The sequence below is a fragment of the Calliphora vicina genome, chromosome 3, assembly GCF_958450345.1.
Source record: "Calliphora vicina chromosome 3, idCalVici1.1, whole genome shotgun sequence".
NCBI classification, from domain to species: Eukaryota; Metazoa; Arthropoda; class Insecta; order Diptera; family Calliphoridae; genus Calliphora; species Calliphora vicina.
Window position 1 is genome coordinate 29,287,389 of NC_088782.1, and position 22,623 is coordinate 29,310,011.

At 29.3% G+C, this 22,623-nt stretch overlaps 1 protein-coding gene across 1 annotated transcript in view; it reads right to left on the reverse strand.

Annotated features, from left to right (window-relative positions):
- Window positions 1-22,623, reverse strand: part of Mp (Multiplexin) — a 754,200-nt gene that overhangs the window by 664,163 nt on the left and 67,414 nt on the right. Inside the window, exon 2 of the mRNA XM_065503879.1 lies at window positions 3,492-3,580. Coding sequence (XP_065359951.1) covers window positions 3,492-3,580 — 89 coding nt within the window. The remainder of the gene's footprint in view (window positions 1-3,491; window positions 3,581-22,623) is intronic.

Consider the following 22,623-nt stretch of genomic DNA (forward strand, 5'->3'; position numbering starts at 1 on the left):
CAGTATATGGATGACTTGAATATTGAATTAAAACCTGGATCATGAAGAAAAAAACGTCTAATAAATATTGGTAAGGCAAAAGAAGCACCGAAAACTCGTAAGGTTAAATGTACTGATTCTTTTGTGCGCAGATCCAAAGCTAATGCTGGTGTAAAGTCGTATAAAATTCAGAAAGTTCCAGATCGCTATACGGTAAAGAACGAGCGAAAAATTAGATGTCAAATTTTATAATAGATTACAACTTAATATACGTGGATTATTAATTAAACTTATGTACTGTAGACTTTTCACAACTTCGGGGTTAAGAATTTTATATGACTGATGGACATCCTAGAATAATATCGGAAGAAAAAACAAAAAAAAATCCCCAAAAAGTATATTGTGTGGCAAGCCATTTGCAGTTGTGCCAAAAGAAGCTAATCAAAACTGCACAGGATGTCTTCATACTTCTTTGGCATCATGCTACTATAGAAAAAAGGCCCTTGAATTTTATTCAAGGTTAAATCCACCCAACTGTCCATAACTTCGTCCTGTGGAAAGGTATTGGGTTTTTGTAAAGAAACAGGTAATAGAGCTATATTCGGCTGTGCCGAATGTTAGATACCCTTCACCAAATTCTACTTCAAAATACAAATTTTAAAAAATTTTACGTAAACAAAATTTATTTTTTTTCCAGTTTTTTTCATTTTCATTGGAAAAAAAAATTTTCGAATTTTTATTTTAATTTTTTTTTTAAAATTTAAAAAAAAAAAATTTTTTTTCCAAAGTTTTTTTCATTTTAATTTTTTTTTTAAAATTTAAAAAAAAAAATTTTTGTTTTTTTAATTTTTTTTTTTGTTGAAAAAAAACGGGTTAAAAAATATTTTGACCCATTGTAGGTCCAATTTACTATGATCGTTGCAAAGGTATTTTATTTATTTTTTTTCCAAAGTTTTTTTCATTTTCATTGGAAAAAAAAATTTTCGAATTTTAATTTTAATTTTTTTTTTAAAATTTAAAAAAAAAATTTTTTGTTTTTTAATTTTTTTTTTTGTTGAAAAAAAAAATCGGGTTAAAAAATATATTGACCCATTGTAGGTCCAACCTACTATGATCGTTGCAAAGGTATTTAAAATATCTATCATTAGATATCCATATTGTCTATATTTATGACTTTGTAATCCAAATATAAGTCAAAAATTGGCCAAAAATCGAATTTGTCCTGGTTTTTTTCTCAACCGATTTTGCTGATTCTCGAAAGCATGTCTGACAGAATTATTGAAGATTTGGATCCCGAAGATATCTGGGGTCTTCAGAAAATTGATTTCAACAGACAGACAGATCCTGAATATATACACTTTGAGTAAATTACAAACTTATATATACCCTTCTTACGAAGGTGAAGGGTATAATTACACTCTGCTACAAAATGACACTTTTTGTCAGAACTTGAAAAGCGACCTAATGGGGGGTTGTAGGCCTAGATGAGGACATACTAAAACCGTTTTCAAAGATTTTGAAACACCCTCAAAATTTTGAGATATTTTGAAAAAACTGTTTTAGGGTAGATCGTAGTACTTTAGTACCTCTAACTCACACACTTTTAGAACGATTTCAAAATTATAAACAATTATGGATAGACAAAGAATTAAGCTTTAATAAATTGTATGCACAAGATGTATATCAAAAAAAATTTCGTAAGTTTTTATAAAAAGTATCGCTTTATTTTTTATTTTTTTCAAAATTTTTCATATTCAACAATAGTTAATTTAATTTTTTTCTCTGAAAACCTATTCTTTTTTGCACAGTGTTTTAAAGACAACTTTATATGGGAAAAAATGAGATATTACTTGTTAAAAAAGTTCGAAAAAATTTACCTTGTAAATTCAAAATTTTACAAATATTTTTTTATTATTTTTATTTATATGCGCTGGGGGAGAAAATACTAAAAATGGTGTTAATTAAAAGTTGAATAACTTTAAGAATTTTTACCCGATTTGAATAATTAAAACCATGTTTTGTTATGAACTAAATTTTCTATATATGTGGATATAAATTTTTATAAACTTTCATATCAAAATAAGCAATGAAAAGCGACTAAAATCAAAAAAGTTGATACATTTTGTTTTTCTTTTAGATATTCTTAACAAAAACAATACTTATAACTTAAAAATGTATCAAAAACAGACATGATTTTAAAGCGTAATCAGTTTTCTTTGCAAACCCGTTAACAAATTTAAAGTCGGACCAAAACTGACTAAGCTACAGGTCGATAAGTCGACGAACATCACTGAAAACGGTTTTTTCAGAATAACTTCTGAATTTGAGGGTGTTTCTGAAATTTTTAGAGACAATTTGAAGTGTACTCAGCAAGACCTATAACCCACGCTAGGCCGTTTTCCAAGTTTTTTTCCATCGTAGCACCGTGTTATTATAGAACATATGAAAGGTATCCCAGGACATGTCCGATTTTAGGAATAAGTGGTCGTCCAAAATGGTAACGGATGCAACTATAAAATCTTTAGTGGGAGAATTTCCGGAAAAAGTGGATAAATTTATAAATACATACAGAGTAATATGCCAATATTTTAATAAAAATTATGTATTTTTTACGAATTTTTATATTAAACGGTTTTCGAACAAAAATACGATAAATCAATTCAGGCAAAGTGATCTATGTGTTATTACATCACCAAAATATGGTTATCGTTAAACTACCGCTTTAGAATTGATGACTTTTTCAAACTACAAACGCGTTTTGTTACCTCAAAATTTGTAAATATTTTGTGTATCATATAAAACATTACTTTCATGCTAGCCAATTAGTTATGAGAAATATGCCAAATATCTTCACTATTCAATTACTTTTTATATATGTAAATTTATTTAATCATTCAACATTCATTTTAGTGCCTTTTTGTTCAATACTCTTGCCATAAAATATGACCCACTTTTATACAGAATGTAGTGGACTTACGTTCCACATTGAAGAACAAAATGTAACTTGAATTTAGTTAAAACAAATAGTAAAGGAACTTTGAATGTCTGTACGTAAATACATATTTTTTTTGAGAATATGAAGATTCCACAATTCTATTTCGTTTTCACAATGAAAACTATTTATTTTGTATTTTATTTCAATACGAATTGAAATGCTCTTATTATCCTGTAATCTAAACAAACAGCGATGAGTCCTAGAACACTGTTATTTTGTATTTATATATATATACATAAATAACAAAGTAGCTCAAATTATTATTCTCTCTTCTACCAATAAATACGTAAAAATACTTTATATGGATGGATTTCAAAAAAGTCCAACAGATCACTGATCGATTTTTAAAGCCTAAAGGTATGCAATGATTCTGTGTATATTCAGAATGTTGTTGCGCTAAACAGTATTGGCGAATGAAAAAAACCAATCAGCTACCATCAAAAGTTGAAGAAAATAAAACATCTGTCTCTAAAAGTGGGAATTTTCTTTAAATATACTATAAATCATTTTTATTTACCTTTGATGCCTTGACCTGTTAACTCAATGGATTGTGAACGTCCAATGGCTAGAAGTAAAACCAGTGTTAGCAGCATTTTTCTCCACGAACTGTAAATAAAATAGAAAAAAGAAATTGTATTGTAAGAAACTATAAAATCGAAATCATTTATGTACAATATTTAAAACTATCAACTAATATAGACTAGGGATAATAATGTTACTTGTTTACTTTATAAACAGGTATTAACAAAATCCTATTATTTAGTCGGACAAAAATAGAAAGACCAACACAACTGGGGTTTAATCTTAAATTAGATTAGATTAACCACTATTTAGTTTAATCCTTTAAATATACTAAATCCTTTAAATATTCCAATATCATTATAAATAACTCGCTTTCATTTACATATTTTCATCTTCCATACTTATATTACCACCTTTAGTGTTCTATTTATATATACTTATAATGTTATGTTGAATATTGACTGCTTCATAAAATCGATTACACGAAAAATATTCATAAAATCTTACTAATACACTACAAAAATCGCATGGTGTCAATATTAGCACTATAAACTGAACAATATCCGGCAAACTACTTCCAAAAATAAATTAACTAATACAACTACAACAAAACTGAACACAAAAACAAGACTAAGAAAAATAAAAGAACACCAAACAATTCGATATTATGCTTTACATACTAAAGGGAAAGTACTCTTAGGGCAATGTACTTTTAAAATATATTTTCTGGCATAAATCCAAATAAGTACTTATTGTAATAAATATGACTGCTCAAATCCTGTGAACAATTTAATTTCTTCATGTTATATTTCATATTCCATATGTTTTGTGAGGTATACTTCTTATTTGTTGGAATATCTTGATAAAATATGGATTCAAAAAAACATAAACCGCTTAACTACAGGATATTTTCAATATAAAGAGGATGGCTGACAACATGTTGATGGAACTAAATACTTTTTAAACCTACGCAGTAAAAATTTAACCTTTGCAATAAAAACAAGTAGGACGGAAGGACGGATTTTAAAAGAATTGCAAATAGTAGGAACAATTTGATCCACATTTATTCCGAAATAATTTTGTTTGTTCATTTTTGGTCTACCAAAAAAAGGCTTGATTTATATAAATATCAACACAAATTTTGCCACAAATAAGTTTCATATACAAATTAATTACACCTAAAAGTTTTATGCGGATCGATTCATAATTTTTGTATGAAAAACACAAAAAATTATTTAAAACCTGAGTGATTTTCATTTTGATAAATATCCCACTCGTATCCCACTAACCCAGCAAATAGGTCTTTAAGGAAAACAACTCAGCTTTTTTTTGAGCAAACCAAAATAAAACAAAGGGCCCATTTTGGAAAAAAATTCAATTTGGCAAAAAAAAAGTCAAAAATTGTATGTCTTGAGTTACAAAATATTTATTTTGATAGATATTTCACTCTCAGCAGACTAAGTGACCAAAAGGGTCTTCAAGGAAAATATCTAAGCTTTTGTTTGAGCTAAAAAAAAAAATTAAAAAATGGTCCATTTTGAAAAAAAAAAAAATGTCAACAAAGTTTTTGATTTTGCAAAAAAAAAATCAAAAATTGTAACTCAAAATATACAATTTATGATTTTTTTTGCAAAATCAAAAACTTTGTTGACTTTTTTTTTTTTTTTTTCAAAATGGACCCTTTTTTAAATTTCTTTTGTAGCTCAAACAAAAGCTTAGATATTTTCCTTGAAGACACTTTTGGTCACTTATTTTGATAGATATCCAACTCGCATCTCACTAAGCGACCAAATAGGTCTGCAAGGAAAATATTTGAGCTTTTTTTGAGAAATATAGAGCCCATTTTGAAAAAAGTCAAAAAAGTTTTTGATTTCGAAAAATATATTAAAACTTTTTTATTTATAAAATTTTCGAAAGATTGGTGAAATAGCTATCTAAAATATTTGGGACACATTTTGCCTAGAACAATAGGTATAAAATACAGGGATGAGAAAAAACACCTGCTTGGCCAAAATGTCAGCCTCTAACTCAGAGAGTTCTCGACCGATGTTGTTGAAAAATTGTGTCTGAATTACTATCTAATAAAACTAACTTTGCTGGTTCAACAGGCCAAATTTCATAGAAATATCTTAAAAATTACAACCTTTACTTTGCGCACAAAATTTACAAAGACAGCAAGCAATCCAGACGAAAGGATGGATATCGTTAAATTGACACAGAAAGTGATTGTGATTCTAGGCTCATATTTGTTGGGCGTTACAAACTTCAGCGCGAACGCATAATGCTCTGGAATATTTTGTTAACATCGAACAACTATGAAGTTTGCCAGGCTGGTCTTATGCCTGCTCAATGTGGCATTTTAAAAGGCCCATTTAAACCTTCATACTTACTCATGATGTAGACTTGTAAAGGTCTATCACCATACCACAGAGTAATTTGTAAAAACCGCAATTATTGGCAACATTATAAATACATAATAAACCAACCCACATACAAGCACAAATACACACACTTAAACATTTTTACAATTATAAAAGCTGTTCTGAATGCCTGTTCCGAACTAGTGATTTTACTGCTAGTTAGATAAATACTTAGCTTTGTGACTTTGTGACAACGCATGGATTGACAAACATTAGAGCTACCTAGTTACTTGACTGGCTGCTAGAATATTTTAACATGTGCGGCTATTAATTGACATCAAATAGTGAGTTCATAAGACGGTTCAATAACCGATTGCTTGTAAACAAGCCTTCTACTCGTTTTGGTTAAAATAACTCCTTTCTTACGTGGAGTACAAAATAAACTTTTGAAGTGACTACACTGTAGATTACATAAAGCCATTCAAGTGACAATTGACTTCACAATAGATTACCTTGGATGTATAAAGTAACTAATTGACTCTCTTTGCACTTAAATATACATTGGAATCTGACAATAATGAAAATTACTATCATTGAATACTTATAAAAATGCTGAGTACTTATGGAAAAAGTAAATAAACGGTATGAGAATTATACATTTCAACACAATCTGTATAAAATCCGTTAGTACCCAGCAGTAATAGGGGAACGACCCGAACTATTGATTATTATATAAATTGCTAAAAGACTAGTTATTTTAATATGCGCTGGTCGGTTAATTATATTTGATTAGCCCTTGCAGACAAAAGTGACACTTTATGTGAATCCATTGAGTACTTTGGATCAGCTATCAGACAGACTTTTTGTTATCTATGAAGGGTCAATAAAATAACTAGTCACATAACTAGTGGTCTCACTAAATGATAGATAAAATCATTAGTTCGGGACAGTCACCCAGAACTGCTGGGTATGTCTGCACACATTCACATAAAAAAAAGTAACTGCCTATATGTTGTGGCAAAAAATATAAAACAAGTGTCAAACCGTAATAAACATCAAATGATTCAACATATTAAACTACTACAACTAGAAATTATGGGGGGTAAAAACAATTTCTCCCCTTTATGATATTTGGTGACTTAACTTCTCAATGAACCACACAATAACACTCATACTCACAAATAAAGAAAAAATATAAAAGAAAATTCATAAACCGTAGCAAAGTAAGTACGGAAAGAAAAACAAAAAGTAAACTAACCAGCAAAAACAAGTAAAAATACAAGGATAATTAAATGCCATGTAATGTTATATCCGTATACATATGTAGTGTGAGTATGTATGGTTAACTATACCGTTCACATATTATACAACTAGCCAGCCAGACATAGAAACGTAACAGTTGGAGTACAAATTATGGATTTGATTATAAAAACATTACAATGGCCACACTCGCAAAAACAAAACAAAAACCAAGAAATATGAAAATATGTACACAATATTACACCCTCATAACATAAATATGTTTCAGTTAAGTTCAAATGAATGTGTTGTGTCTACACACATAAATACATACATACGTATAAACTAAAAGCAAAACTGAGTAAATCCTTCCGAAAAAAACCGCAATACACTTGTGGGTCTGTGATTAAAATGAAAGCGCAAAAAAAAAACACACACACACAACAAGAGAACTAAATTTTAGACGGTTTTTTTGTTATGTTTTAATAATTTATATAAGGTTCTTACAGAAGCCACATAATAAATAGCATTTGTGGTTTCACATTTACGATTTTTTAGTCATAAATGCCCTACACCAATGCATAACTTATTATGCATTAGATATTGGTGAAAGATGGGTGTGCTACAATAATATTTCACCTCTTAAATTTTAAAACATGCAAGAGCCTTTTCTTTATAAATGACACTTCCGAGATAGATGGACGTTAGAAAATTTCAAAATGCAAAAGTGTTTCTCAATTTTAACACTAGTTCAATTGAAAATAAGTTTAATTTCATATATGGGGCATTTCATGTCAAGGTTAGTTCTATGCTATTGGATAGTAATTTAGACACAATTTTTCAACAAGATCGGTCGAGAACTCTCTGAGTTACATGGCGTCAAAATCTGACATTTTGCCCAAGCAAAATTTTATTATTCATTTAACTTATTACCTATTGTTTTTAGCAAAATGTGTCCTAAATAGTTAGATAACTCTTTCTTCAATCTTAGGAAAAAAAATATTAAAAAAAAAAAAAAAAATTTTAATAATTTTTTTCCGAAATGAAAAACTATCTATCAAAGTTCGATTTTGCAAAAAACAATCAGAAATTGTGTCTAAATTATTATCCAATAGAACTAACCTTTGTGCAAATTTCATCCCGATCGGAAGACATAGATTTCAAAGTTGGTTCACTTGACATGAAATGCCCCATATTGATACAACTAAGTACCAGTGTTGCCAGTTTAGCCTTTTTGAGGCTATATTTAGCCTTTTTATTTACTATTTAGCCTCGAAATTTTGGTTTTAGCTTCGTGGCTTTTTTCTAGCCTTTTTATACCCTACACCACCATAGTGGGGAGGGTATTATGCGTTTGTGCAGATGTTTGTAACGCCCAAAAATATTAGTCTAACGCCCACCTTAAAGTATACCGATCGACTTAGAATCACTTTCTGAGTCGAATAAACGATGTCCGTCCGTCCGTCCGTCCTGGCTGGCTGTCCATGTAAACCTTGTGCGCAGAGTACAGGTCGCAATTTTGAAGATATGTCGATCAAATTTGGTACATATTACTTTTTCGGCCCAAGGACCAGCCCTATTGAAACTGGCTGAAATCGGTCCATTATTTCACCTAGCCCCCATACAAATGTCCCCTCGAAATTGGACTTTATCGGTCATAAATGTTTAATTTATCTATGTATCTACACAAATTTCGCTCCAAATAAGTTTTATATATACAAAATTCATGTCACCAAATTTTGTTACGATCGGTCCATAATTAGTCATAGCTCCCATATAGACCCGCTTCCGAAAATCACTTTAACGTGCATAAATCGCTTAAAAATTTTGGTATACACACAAAATTCAACATAATTAACTTTAATATAGACATAAATCACACGACCTAATTTTATGGCGATCGGTTCATAATTGGTCATAGCCCCCATATAAGGCCCACTTCCGAAAATCACTCAAAAATATAAATTATTGATATTTTAAAAGAAAAATATTTTTACTCATTTACTTGGTGTAGGGTATTATATGGTCGGGCTTGACCGACCATACTTTCTTACTTGTTTTAATTTCAAAATAGCCTTTTTTGAAATTAAAAAAGGCTAAAACCAAAATTTTGAGACTAAAGAGTAAATAAAAAGGCTAAATTTATATTTGTGAACCATTTTCATTTTAATTCATGTTTTTCATTTAGTTTTTCAACATAATCAAGAATTGTGCAGTATTAAAAGAACAAATAACAATTGACAATATCAAGTGATTCAAAATGAAATAGAGTATTTTATATCTGAAAGCTAAAATGTCTAGCAAATTTTTTTTCAAGACAAAATTGTTATTACACATTATATTCATCGTTATATAATGGACAAGAGCCCTACAAACTCTAGAAGGCTTGTGATACTCGATGGCTGTCAATAGCCGTTAAACGTATTGTGGATCTATGTTTCGAGTTAAAACCCATTTTGGTTTGATTTCGTCAAACCAGCAATGCTACAAAGCCAAACATTCAAGTGATTAATATACTGATTATAATTTGGCCTACCATGTTTTTGAAACCAGTATTGCACAAAGTATAAAACGTAAATAAATCATTTGTTAGCAATTCAGCGGATCCAACAAATCTGTATTCTGATTTAAAATTTCTTCTAAATAGTTTGTGTTTTGAAATTGTTATACAATGCAAGGAATTTGATCCATTATCGTCCCCAATTGAAAATTGTTAAATGTTTTCGCCACATTTTTCATACAATTTTGAAGAATGAGATATAAAATAAAGAATGGTTTAATTAGTGAAGGTTATGAACAAATAGTACGGCAAATTAAACTAATTGAGCAATTGCGACAAAGATTATCATATGAAAACTCTTCGCAAAATCGATTATTGATCCGTAGATATACACTTAAAATACACTTAATATATGATAGTGAAATTGCGAATATTAAGGCTCAGGGGCAGAATATTTTAAACTACAAATGGACAAATATAGAACCAAGATATCTATTTTCTGACATGGTTAAACTGGTATTTAACTTTTTAGTACTTCCTTTAAGTAATGCAGAGGTTGACCGACTTTTTAGTACAATGAAAATTGTAAAGTTAAAAAATGTTTGATGTGTTAATAATATTAGATTATCATCAAAAAAATTACATAAATATTATTTATTGTATTTTATTTATATTTATGCAAATTCTAGTTCTGATATTTATATTTATTATTAACAGTGTACCGTTTTAATTTTATTTGCCTTTATTAATTTTATGAATATATTTTGTAATTTTTTATTTAAAAATAGTAAATATATATGGGGCATTTCATGTCAAGTGAACCAACTTTTGAAATCGATGTCTTCCGATCGGGATGAAATTTGCACCAAGGTTAGCTCTATTGGATAGTAACTCAGACACAATTTTTCAACAACATCGGTCGAGAACTCTCTGAGTTATAGGGGGTAAAATTTTGACAATTTGGTCAAACAGGGGTTTTTTCTTATCCATGTAACTTATTACCTATTGTTCTTAGCAAAATGTGTCCCAAATAGTATAGATAGCTATTTCTTCGATCTTTCGAAAAAAAATATTTAAAAAAAAAAATAAAAAATTTTTAATATTTTTTTTCCGAAATCAAAAACTTTTTTGACTTTTTTTTAAAATGGGTCCTTTTTTTTTTTTTTTTTTTTTTTTTCTTAAAATAAAGTTTAGATATTTTCCTTGAACACCTACTTGGTCGCTTAGTGGGATGCGAGTGGGATATCTATCAAAATAAATATTTTGTAACTCAAAACATAAAATTTTAGACTTTTTTTGCAAAATCAAAAACTTTGTTGAATTTTTTTTTTCAAAATGGACCCTTTTTTAATCTTTTTTTTAGGTCAAACAAAAGCTTAGATATTATCCTTGAAGACCCTTTTGGTCGCTTAGTGGGATGCGAGTGGGATATCTATCAAAATAAATATTTTTTAACTCAAGACTTACAATTTTTGACTTTTTTTTTTGCAAATACGATTTTTTTTCCAAATGGGCCCTTTTTTTAAAATTTTTTTTGTAGTCAAAAGAAAGCTTAGGTCCATTCCTTTAAGATATTTTTAGTCCCTTAGTGGGATGCGAGTGGGATATCTATCAAAATAAATATTTTGTAACTCAAGATATACAATTTTTGATTTTTTGGCAAAATCAAAAACTTTTTTGACTTTTTTTTAAAATGGGCCCTTTTTGTAATTTTTTTTTTTGCTATAAAGAAAGCTTAGGCCTATTCCTTTAAGATGGTTTTGATCGCTTAGTGGGATGCGAGTGGGATATATATCAAAATAAATGTTTTGTAACTCAAGACATACAATTTTTGTGTTAAAACATTTATTTTGATAGATTCCCACTCGCATCCCACTAAGGGACTAAAAGTATCTTAAAGGAATGGACCTAGGCTTTCTTTTGAGCAAAAAAAAAAATTAAAAAAGGGCCCATATTGGAAAAAAATTTTGATTTTGCAAAAAAAAATTAAAAAATTTTATGTCTTGCGTTACAAAATATTTATTTTGATAGATATCCCACTCGCATCCCACTAAGGGACTAAAAATATCTTAAAGGAATGGACCTAAGCTTTCTTTTGACTACAAAAAAAATTTTAAAAAAGGGCCCATTTGGAAAAAAAATCGTATTTGCAAAAAAAAAGTCAAAAATTGTAAGTCTTGAGTTAAAAAATATTTATTTTGATAGATATCCCACTCGCATCCCACTAAGCGACCAAGTAGGTGTTCAAGGAAAATATCTAAACTTTATTTTAAGAAAAAAAAAAAAAAAAAAAAAAAAAAAAAAAAAAAAAGGACCCATTTTAAAAAAAAGTCAAAAAAGTTTTTGATTTCGGAAAAAAAATATTAAAAATTTTTTATTTTTTTTTTTAAATATTTTTTTTCGAAAGATCGAAGAAATAGCTATCTATACTATTTGGGACACATTTTGCTAAGAACAATAGGTAATAAGTTACATGGATAAGAAAAAACCCCTGTTTGACCAAATTGTCAAAATTTTACCTCCTATAACTCAGAGAGTTCTCGACTTCACTTGACATGAAATGCCCCATATATAATATTTTAGCTTTTTTTTGGCTTTTTTTTAAAGCGGTTTAGCTTTTTCTGGCCTTTTTTTTTGAAGTCAATTTAGCTTCTTTTTTTGCCAGCTCCTGGCAACACTGCTAAGTACTTTAAGTACTTTAAGATCGCTCTTTACCAGCATTACCAGCTCCTGCTCCAGATAATATGTAAATAGTAGCAGATAATGAAGAAAAAGTAATAAAATGGCTGGAAATATTTATATATATCCACTAATGCAGCTTTTATATGCAAACTAAATTTAAATAAATTTTGTTAGACGTTTCTCCATCAAATTAATGACAACTAAAAAATTTATAGTTATTAAAATAAACTTAGAAAAGTTGAGATTTAATCCGTTTATATATTGTTTATATGTGTGTATGTATGTTCCGAATGAACTCAAAAACGGCTCCACCGATTTTGATGAAATTTTCAGGGAATCTTCAGAATAGCCTGGCGGGTAACACTGTAAAGTCATATACATAAATACTTTTTTTTATTGCCAACGTTCAAACAATGACAATTTTCATTTTGTTGCTTAACATCATTCTAAAAATTAATGATTTGGTGTAAGCGAAGAAAGGAATACATTCCAACACATGTCCGGTATTATAGAAGTTCTTTTATATTATCAATCGATGATAATCAATTTTGTTTACTCTTGCAAATTAGGTGCACGATTAAAAAATTTCCATATGAAATCTATTAAAAAAATAATATTTTGAATAACTCTCCGCGGTTTTATTCAAATAAAATTTGTTTTCGAAAGGGCATCTACGTCAAGAGTCGCAGAAACGGGAAGAGAACGAGAATCAAAGCTTCAGCAAGTGCGTCGCAGTGCTTCTTCATCGAGTGCTGCAGAAACAGAATGGCTCGATCAAGAGAAAGTATCGATTTAAAGTTGCCCGGATTTTATTACAATAAGTATGATGACTACAGGAATCTTAAGGCTGTACTAATTGGCGCAATGAACAAACATTACTTACATTGCATCATTTTGAAGTTCCCTAAGGAATCCCCGGGAATGTGCTGTTCGGTAAAGTTATTCTGCCACCAGTTATTGAGCCGTCTGAGCTGCTACTAAGTTACATTTCCGGCGCGAATCCTATTTCCAAACACTTCCTTCAAAATATCCAAAAGTACAACACATGATTTCAAATGACGTCGGCTTCATGCCCACCTTTAAAGTTCAAGGCCAAATGTACCACAGATTTGGATCATTGCTCACGCTTTCCAATGACGATACGAAAAATTCCAATTGATCCCTCCACAAATGAGATTTCATTTCTGGACTTCTGCCAAATGCAAATGAATATTCAAGACGTTGTCGACAAAGTATTCCCAAGTCTTACAACGAACTACAATAATTCGGATTGTCTGTGGGAACATGCAATTTTTCCACCAACAAATTATGATGTTAACAATATCAATAAGCAAATACAATTGAAACTGCCTGGCAAAACAATAAAATACAAATAGATTGACACAGTAATGAACGAAGAACAAGCCGTAGATTATCCTACTGAATTTTTGAATTCATTGGGTCACCGACTTTGTCCGAAACTGTATATTAAAATCGAGATGCAATATAAAACAGATGTTTTCTAAGGGCCAGCAACGCGGACCGGGTTCAGCTAGTAATAACATATTTAAGAAAAAAAATATTTTTTACGTGAAAATAGCAAATTTTTTTTTTTTGTTTTCAAAAACTCATGAAAAATCGAAAACTGCAGAAATTGTTCATGTTTGTTACTTCATCGCAAAGCCAATAGCAAACAAATAAGTAATCGGTCATACAAATCGATTGATTATTTTGGAATTTATTCACAATTAAGTAAAATTTTATTTTTTGCTTGATATACATAAAATTGAGTAGTTAATGTTCTTCTTTCGATCGATTGAATTTTGAAAACATTTTCCTCATGCTGTGTATAAATTTTCACATTTATATTGCATTTCAATAGCCCAGTAATTTCGGAGTGATAATAACAAATTGAAGCAAAAAATATATTTTTTATGTGAAAATATCAATTTTTTTTGTTTTCAAAAAATCATGAAAAATCGAAAACGACAGAAATTGTTAAGATTTATTACTTAATTGCAAAACTACGTGTAATAGGAACAAAATGAGATATCGAACATAAAAATCAATGAACTCTTTTCGAATTTATTCGCAATTAAGTGAATTCGCACATTTTCACAAAATTGTATGTGCTTACTTTGAGTGTAAGCACATAAAATTTTGTGGAAATAAATTCGAGGATTTTGTAAAAAATTTGTAATCACGAATCCCGCAATTCCCCAAAAAGTTTTGAAAAATCCCAAAAATGGGATATTTTCGTTTTTTGGCTATAATATCCATACCAGGGGCGGGTTATCGGAACCCTTTACAAAATAATTAAGAACATATTGGGCCATCTAAAATGGGTTACTATATTTTGATATCGACTATGCGATTTGAGAATTTTTGCCCTAAAGTTGAATTTTACAGAAAAAATAGGCGTTTTTTGAATGGACCTGGTCCCCTCGGTATCAAAAATTATCAATTTTTTTCATTTAAAATATTTGGTGTAAAGTTAGCTTTTCAAAAAGTATAAATTCATTATACATCCTTTTAGTAATTTTTTAGATAATTTAAAAAGAAAAAAAGTACTTTTTTCCCAAAAAAATATCGAAAAATCGCCTTTTTGAATTTTTTTTAAATCAAATGCATGTAACTTTGGACTCAGTCATGATTTTTAAACAATTCTTTCTTTGTTTGATATATACATCTGTTGTTAATCCTACAAAAGAAAAATGAAGAAAATCGGGAAATATTTGGAATTGCGGTCATCAAAAAAATGTTGAAAATTTAATTTTCAAATGCGAATATCTCCTAAGCTATAAGAGATAATTGATGATTCGATATATGAAATCGGAACACAAACGAAGAAATAGGGTCATTTTAAAAATTAACCACACCCTAGGTGTCCTACTTTGGGGACCCCTGGCCCAGCTCCTGACGGGCTCATGAGGTCCAGATTCAAAACTCGACAACACTTCTCCTTTGCGCATGTGCAATTTCATTCAAATCGGACTAAGGGTTTAGAAGTTACAGATTTATTTCCCTCTTTTTTTTTGCCCATACCACTGTGCGTTGTAGTTTCAAAACAGGACTTTATAAGCAAGTGGTCAGATAATTCAGCATTTCTTTCCAGAAAACAAATAACTTATAGAAGTGCAAATAAAAATTTTAGCTTTTTATTAAGAACAATTTAGTGTTTTCCCATATTGCATTATTTTTTACTTATTTAGTCACACCTAGCTATAACTTTTTATGATTTAAACCTTTGATTTATTTTCTCCTAAGTATTTTTTGCTAAATATTTTATATGTTTGAGCTTAAACCACTTAAAATATCAATTAAGTATCAATTCATTTTACACAGAAGTTTCCCAAAAATAATTGCAACGTTTTCTTACACGTATCTATTAGAATACGAGTAAACAACCATTAGATTTACTACCAAATTTATTTATTTGTTTGTGTTTTTTTTTTGTTGCAACCATAAAAATATAATTTAATGGTGAATTTATGGGAATTTTGTTATTAGTTTTGTTGCTATATTCATTTTCCTACTCAGGTTGTTTATTGAAATTTGTTCATTTGTAAATTGTGTGCGATTTTCGCTTATAAATGCTTAAATACTTTTTTTATGACACCAGTTTATTTTATGGTCAGTGTATAATCGGTGGTAAATTTGGTTTATTACTAAAAGTACACAGAGAGAAATGCAAGTCTCATATACATTTCTAGTTCATGCTTAGCCTTGAGTATAGAAAGAAAAAACGCTTTTATTTCACTGTTAATGACTTCATAAATTTACCCTAAAAATGTAAATCGATTTTGAAGAAAATATTTGTGTCTCTTTTCGAATTCTCCCATAGTTCCGTAAGTATTTAATAAAATTAATGAAATGTAGTTTGATTATTTATTACGACTACAAAATTAGAAATACAAAATATCTACATAAATCTTACCAAACTAATAATTCTCTTCAATCAATAAAATTGCTTTCGAAATGTTCTGCTTCAATACGCATACAAAAGTGTTTAATTTTAAACAATTTGTAACGCTTGACCGACCAATCAAATCAATACAAAATCAAAAGCTTCCCAAATTCAAAATAAATAAAAAATGAACCCCACACACACTATAATAACGCATTATGAATTATTTTATTTAATATTAGAAACAAACTATTACAGTACAAAAAGGTTTTACATATTTATTTTTGCTTTATTTCTAGTGATATGGGTTTTTCAAAAAAAAGGGTGTTGCTTCGTAGAAAAATATTTGAAATAGTTTAAAATTTAAAAATGAAATTAGGGAAATAAAAAAATACATGTCAATTATTTTAATATGTCAACAATTTATGGCACACAATTAAATTCTTCAATAGGAATATTAACCTTTTGTATAACCATGGGAAAAGAATTTTTTAAAATAGTTTTCGGAGAATTTTATTTAAAAAAATACTTTTGGAGTCATTTTCACAATGTACAATAAAACATTAATGGGAATTTAAACTGATATTGATGCAATATTATTTTCACAATGCAAATTAATGCTCACGTTGAGCAAATATTTCTTGAATTAAGAATTGTACCTTAAGTTATATTAGATTGAAGATAGATGATCACCTCTATCCCTTAGTGAGGCAGAATCAAAATTTTTTGGAAATAAATCTGGCATTTCTAAACGGCTAGTCCGATCTTTACATCTCTGTCCTTGAAAATATTGCTGACCAAAGCATGGCAAAATTTTAAAATTTCAATATTGAAATGCCTATAACTCGGAAATTATAAGAGATAAATCAATCAATCATGTTTTTTCATACCGGCTTTCAAAAATATAAAAATCTTTGATATTGGACGGGAAACAAAAAAACGTGTTTAAAAATTTTACATGACAAAGTAGAGTAGACTTTGCCCATTTTAATAACTTATACTCGAATACTCCTTGGCTACGCTAACATCAAATTTTATTCCGATCGGACTAGCCATTTAGAAATGCCAGATTTATATCCGTATGATGGTTGAAATACATTTTCCAAAAGCAACACATAATTTTATGATTCAATTGTTACATCTATAATGAGATACAATTCATTTTACGAATTCAAAAATTTTACATATATTTTTCAGTTTTCTCAAACATTTCATTAAATTTATTAAATATTGATTTATCTATCTATAAAGATTAAACCTTCAATGTATGAAAAAACTGAAAACTCATCTGTTTCTAAAACGAAGAGCAGTTTTGTGTTCGGTTAGGATAAAAAAATGTCAAAAGTTTGAGCTCGATCTTTTTAAAATTGGCGTGCCACACGAGGGTCAAAGTTCATGAGAACATTTAAAAGGGAAACAAGTCAGAAAGTATGGTCGGTCAAGCCCGACCATATAATACCCTGCAATAAGTAAAAGAGCAAAAACATTTTTCTTTTAAAATTTCAATAAATTATATTTTTGAGCGATTTTCAGAATTGGGCCTTATATGGGATCTATGACCAATTATGGACCGATCACCATGAAATTAGGTCGTGCGATTTACGTCTATATTAAAGTTAAATATGTTGAATTTTGTGTGTATACCAACATTTTTAAGCGATTTATGCACGTTAAAGTGATTTTCGGCAGCGGGTATATATGGGAGCTATGACTAATTATGGACCGATCGTAACAAAATTTGATGACATAAATTTTGTATATATAAAACTTATTTGGAGCGAAATTTGTGTAGATACATACATAAATTAAACATTTATGACCGATAAAATCCAATTTCGAGAGGACATTTGTATGGGGGCTATGTGAAATAATGGACCGATTTCAGCCAGTTTCAATAGGCTTCGTCCATGGACCGAAAGAATTATATGTACAAAATTTGATCGAAATACCTTCAAAATTGCGACTTGTACTCTGCGCACAAGGTTTACATGGACAGCCAGCCAGACGGACGGACTGACATCGTTTAATCGACTCAGAAAGTGATTCTAAGTCGATCGGTATACTTTAAGGTGGGTGTTAGACTAATATTTTTGGTCGTTACAAACATCTGCACAAACGCATTATACCCTCCCCACTATGGTGGTGTAGGGTATAAAAATTTATATGTAACTGTATTTTATGTAGAATATCGTAAGTGTATTTATACCCTACACTAACGTAGTGGGGAGGGTATTGTTCGTTTGTGCAGATATTTGTAACGCCCAAAAGTATTAGTATAACACCTACCTTAAACTACACTGATAGACTCATAATCACTTTCTGAGTCGACTGACGGTCCATGTAAACCTTTTTTCGAAAAAGTTTAATAAGTTTTGCAAATATAAACCGATTTTAAAAAGTAAAGTCTCATTTTTGTCTATATAAAATTATCTTTAAAACGCTGTGCAAAAAAATAGGTTTTCATAGAAAAACATTAAAATAACTATTGTTGAATTTGAAAAATTACGAAAAAAAAATAAAAAAAAATGCGAAACTTTTTATAAAAACTTACATAATTTCATGAAATATGCAGACATTAATGAAAAACTAGTTCGATGCATCTCCATAATTGTTTAAATTTTTAAATTGTGCAGATGTGTGTAACGCCCAAAAATATTGGTCTAACACCCACCTTAAAGTATACCGATCGACTTAGAATCACTTTCTGTGATGTCCGTCTGGTTGGTTGGTTGGTTGGCTGGCTGTCCATGTAAACCTTGTGCGCAGAGTACAGGTCGCAATTTCGAAGATATTTCTATAAAATTTGGTACATATAATTTTTCGGCCCAAGGACCAAGCCTATTGAAACTGGCTGAAATCGGTCCATTATTTCACCTAGCCCCCATACAAATGTCCTCTCGAAACTGGACTTTATCGGTCATAAATCTTTAATTTATACATGTACCTTCACAAATTTCGCTCCAAATAAGTTTTATATAGACAAAATTCATGTCACCAAATTTTGTTACGATCGGTCCATAATTAGTCATAGCTCCCATATAGACCCGCTTCCGAAAATCACTTTAACGTGCTTAAATCACTTAAAAATGTTGGTATATACACAAAATTCAACATAAATAACTTTCATATAGACATAAATCACACGACCTTATTTCATGGTGATCGGTCTATAATTGGTCATAGCTCCCATATAAGGCCCACTTCCGAAAATCACTCATGAATATAAATTATTGATATTTTAAAAGAAAAATATTTTTACTCATTTACTTGGTGTAGGGTATTATATGGTCGGGCTTGATCGACCATACTTTCTTACTTGTTTTTTTTTATTTTCTCAATCTCGATTTATATTTTTTTTTTGATTTTTAGATCTTCTCAAGTATTTATATTTTAAATTTCAGCTCATTCGGATCATAAATGTATTTTTGGCTATTGTTTAACAAAAAAATTCCTGAAAAATTCAATCGAAATTCATCACAACTTTTCTAATCCATCGATTTGAATTTAATTGCATTTTTTCGATTTTTTGTCCTCCCAAGTTCTAAAATTGTTTTCCATCATCTAAATACTAAAAAAAATCTCAAAAATGTTGCCAAATTTGTTAACATTCATTACTTTGTAGTCCAATAAAATTACATTAATCCCCTTCATAATAAGTATCATTTCATATTTAATATTTATCATTAGATTAATTATTTTATTTATGGTGCTTTTTTATTAACACATGTCCACCCTCAAATGTTTAATTTCTGTCAACACTTTGATAAAGTTATAATTTAAAAACTAAAAATAAAAATTAAACGTTTTTCAGAGTTAATAATAAATAAATACTAAATACATGTCGCATAAGTTATTGTGGTCATAAATTATATGGTGGGGCTTAAATATGAACTTATTTACATATGTCTGTATTTATACATATAAATTACATGTTTAACATATCTATACAGTTATGCTTATGTATGAATATGGTCAATTTAGTTTATTAATAAAATATTTAAATAATTTATTGTAGTTTTGGAAAAATATGTATTAGAAAATACAGTACAAAATAAACGTTAATGGGACTACACTATAGGTAACTAAGAGACACTTAAGTGACAATTAACTTCTCGCTAGATTACCTGGGATGTATAAAATAACCAATTGACCTATCTCTACACTACAAAGAGCACATACGTGTCAAATGATCAAAAACATATAAATTGGAGTTAGCCAAGTGATCAGATATTAATGTGTCTGTAAAGGATACATTGACCACTTGCTTAACTATTGGGATATGACAGCATTAACATCGTTGTATCATTTTCAATATCAATTTTCCTCAAATCCTCCACTGTATAATGTTCGACATAAAAAAATCAATATATTGCCTATAAAATGTTCCTCAACTCATGAAAATGTTTATGTAGGTTAATTTGAAACCAATAATTATTTCAAAATTAATTTGACAAGTCAATTAGTTTCAGAAGAATATTTGAATACAATTTGACAAATGTCCAAATTATGCAAATATTGGGTGTTTGTTGTTTTTGTTGCTGTGTATATGTGTGTGAATGACTGCAAGAGTATTTGTCTAACAAGGAAAATACACCCATACACAGCAATACACAAGTTTTCCATCAAGTCATTTGTGGGTAAATGAATGATGTTAAATGACACAGACGTCAAAGAATGTTTAAACATTTAAGTTCAATATTGTTTGTTACAAAACAAAACCAACCAACAAGGCAACAACAATAATATTAGCAAGTGTGAAAACATATATTTCGTCATTCATTAAAACAAAACAAAAATAAATAAATAACATAAAGTAATAGACACAAGCCAACAATTATTAGGCTACTTAATACTCATACTGTCATAGTATAACCCAGCAAAAAATGTACGATGATTTCAATTACTTACTGGCAGCTCCAAAACAGCTTTACGCTAATTTTTAAACTAAATATTAAGTAATATAATCAATCACTTAACTAAACTTTTAAACTTTTAATATTTTGCTGGGTTACCCGTAAACCCACAGCCTTAGTTTGCATAGATTAACCGACCAACCACTAGCAACTGACAAGACAAGACCATACAAAAAGATTTACAACTGTTTGCTCGATGTCTTGAAAATAATTGTTTGTACGTGAAATTCATTGATAAATATAAACAATTTAACTCATACTTGTTGGGGATTAATTTACATACATTTAGTTATAACAACAAATACAATTAATTTTCTGTCAAATATTTAACTTCTTACGAATATTTTGTCACCACAATTGAAAAATAATTGACAAAAAAACCAACTAAAACTGCAGGCTAAAAACAATGTTAAATGACCAGTAAAGCGTTTTTTTTTAAAAAAGGAATTGTTATATGAGGGTGTGCCAGATAATTTTTGGATCAAGAATAGTTAAATTTTGTACAGTATTTAAAATATTTCAAAAAAATTCTTCATTGCTATTAAGTTGCTAATAAAGTCGATAAATTTTATAAATTGACATATTTAGCTTTGAAACGATGACCACCAATTTTAGATCCGCATCACAATCAGCAACCAAAAACCTGATATATTTATATATGTTTAGACCAACAATAGTGTGGCTAGGATTATTGTTAATGTTTTGTAAAATATTAAATAACTGGGATATTGTTTATCTTATCCCTTCAATAACCTTCAGATGAGCGCCAAGAGTTTATTTAAGTTTGACATTCCGTTTGCAATTTCCACAGTTTTCATACGCGATCCCATAAAGTATATATATTTTGGATCGTTTTGGATGGCGGAGTCGATATATGTATGATTGTTACTTCAATATATTACACAGTGATAAAAAAATAATGAATTTGAAATGCTTGGGAAGTTATAATATTTTTCTGGTAGATCTTATCGAGGCCTCTCGAATGCACAGTGGGGCATTTCTACGTGGGCATAGCCAAGGAGTATTCGAGTTCAAGTTATTTAAATTGGACTTATAAATGCTCTTGGGGTGGCGATATGGGGGTTCAAAGTAGGGTACTTTCAATTTCAAAGTAGAGTACAATTTTGTTTCCCATCCAATTTCATAATTTTGGAAAGCGCTCGCCTAGGTCTTGAAAAAACATTGTTATTATAAATTTTTTTTTAAAAATTTAAAATTTTTTAATTTTATTTTTTTTAAGCTTAACTAAAAATAAATAAAATTAAAATAAAAAAGGTCGAAAAATTAGACATTATCATTTTAATTTTTTTTTTGTTTTTTTAATTTTTTTTTTTGGTGAAAATCAAAATTCGGGTTAAAAAATATTTTTTCCGATTTTGACCCATTGTAGATACAACTTACTATGGTCTTATATACGTCGTTGCAAAGGTCTTTGAAATATTTATCATTATATATCCATATTGTCTATATTAATGACTTAGTAATCCAGATATAGGTCAAAAATCAAGGTTGTCCCGGTTTTTTCCTCATATCTCAGCCATTTGTGG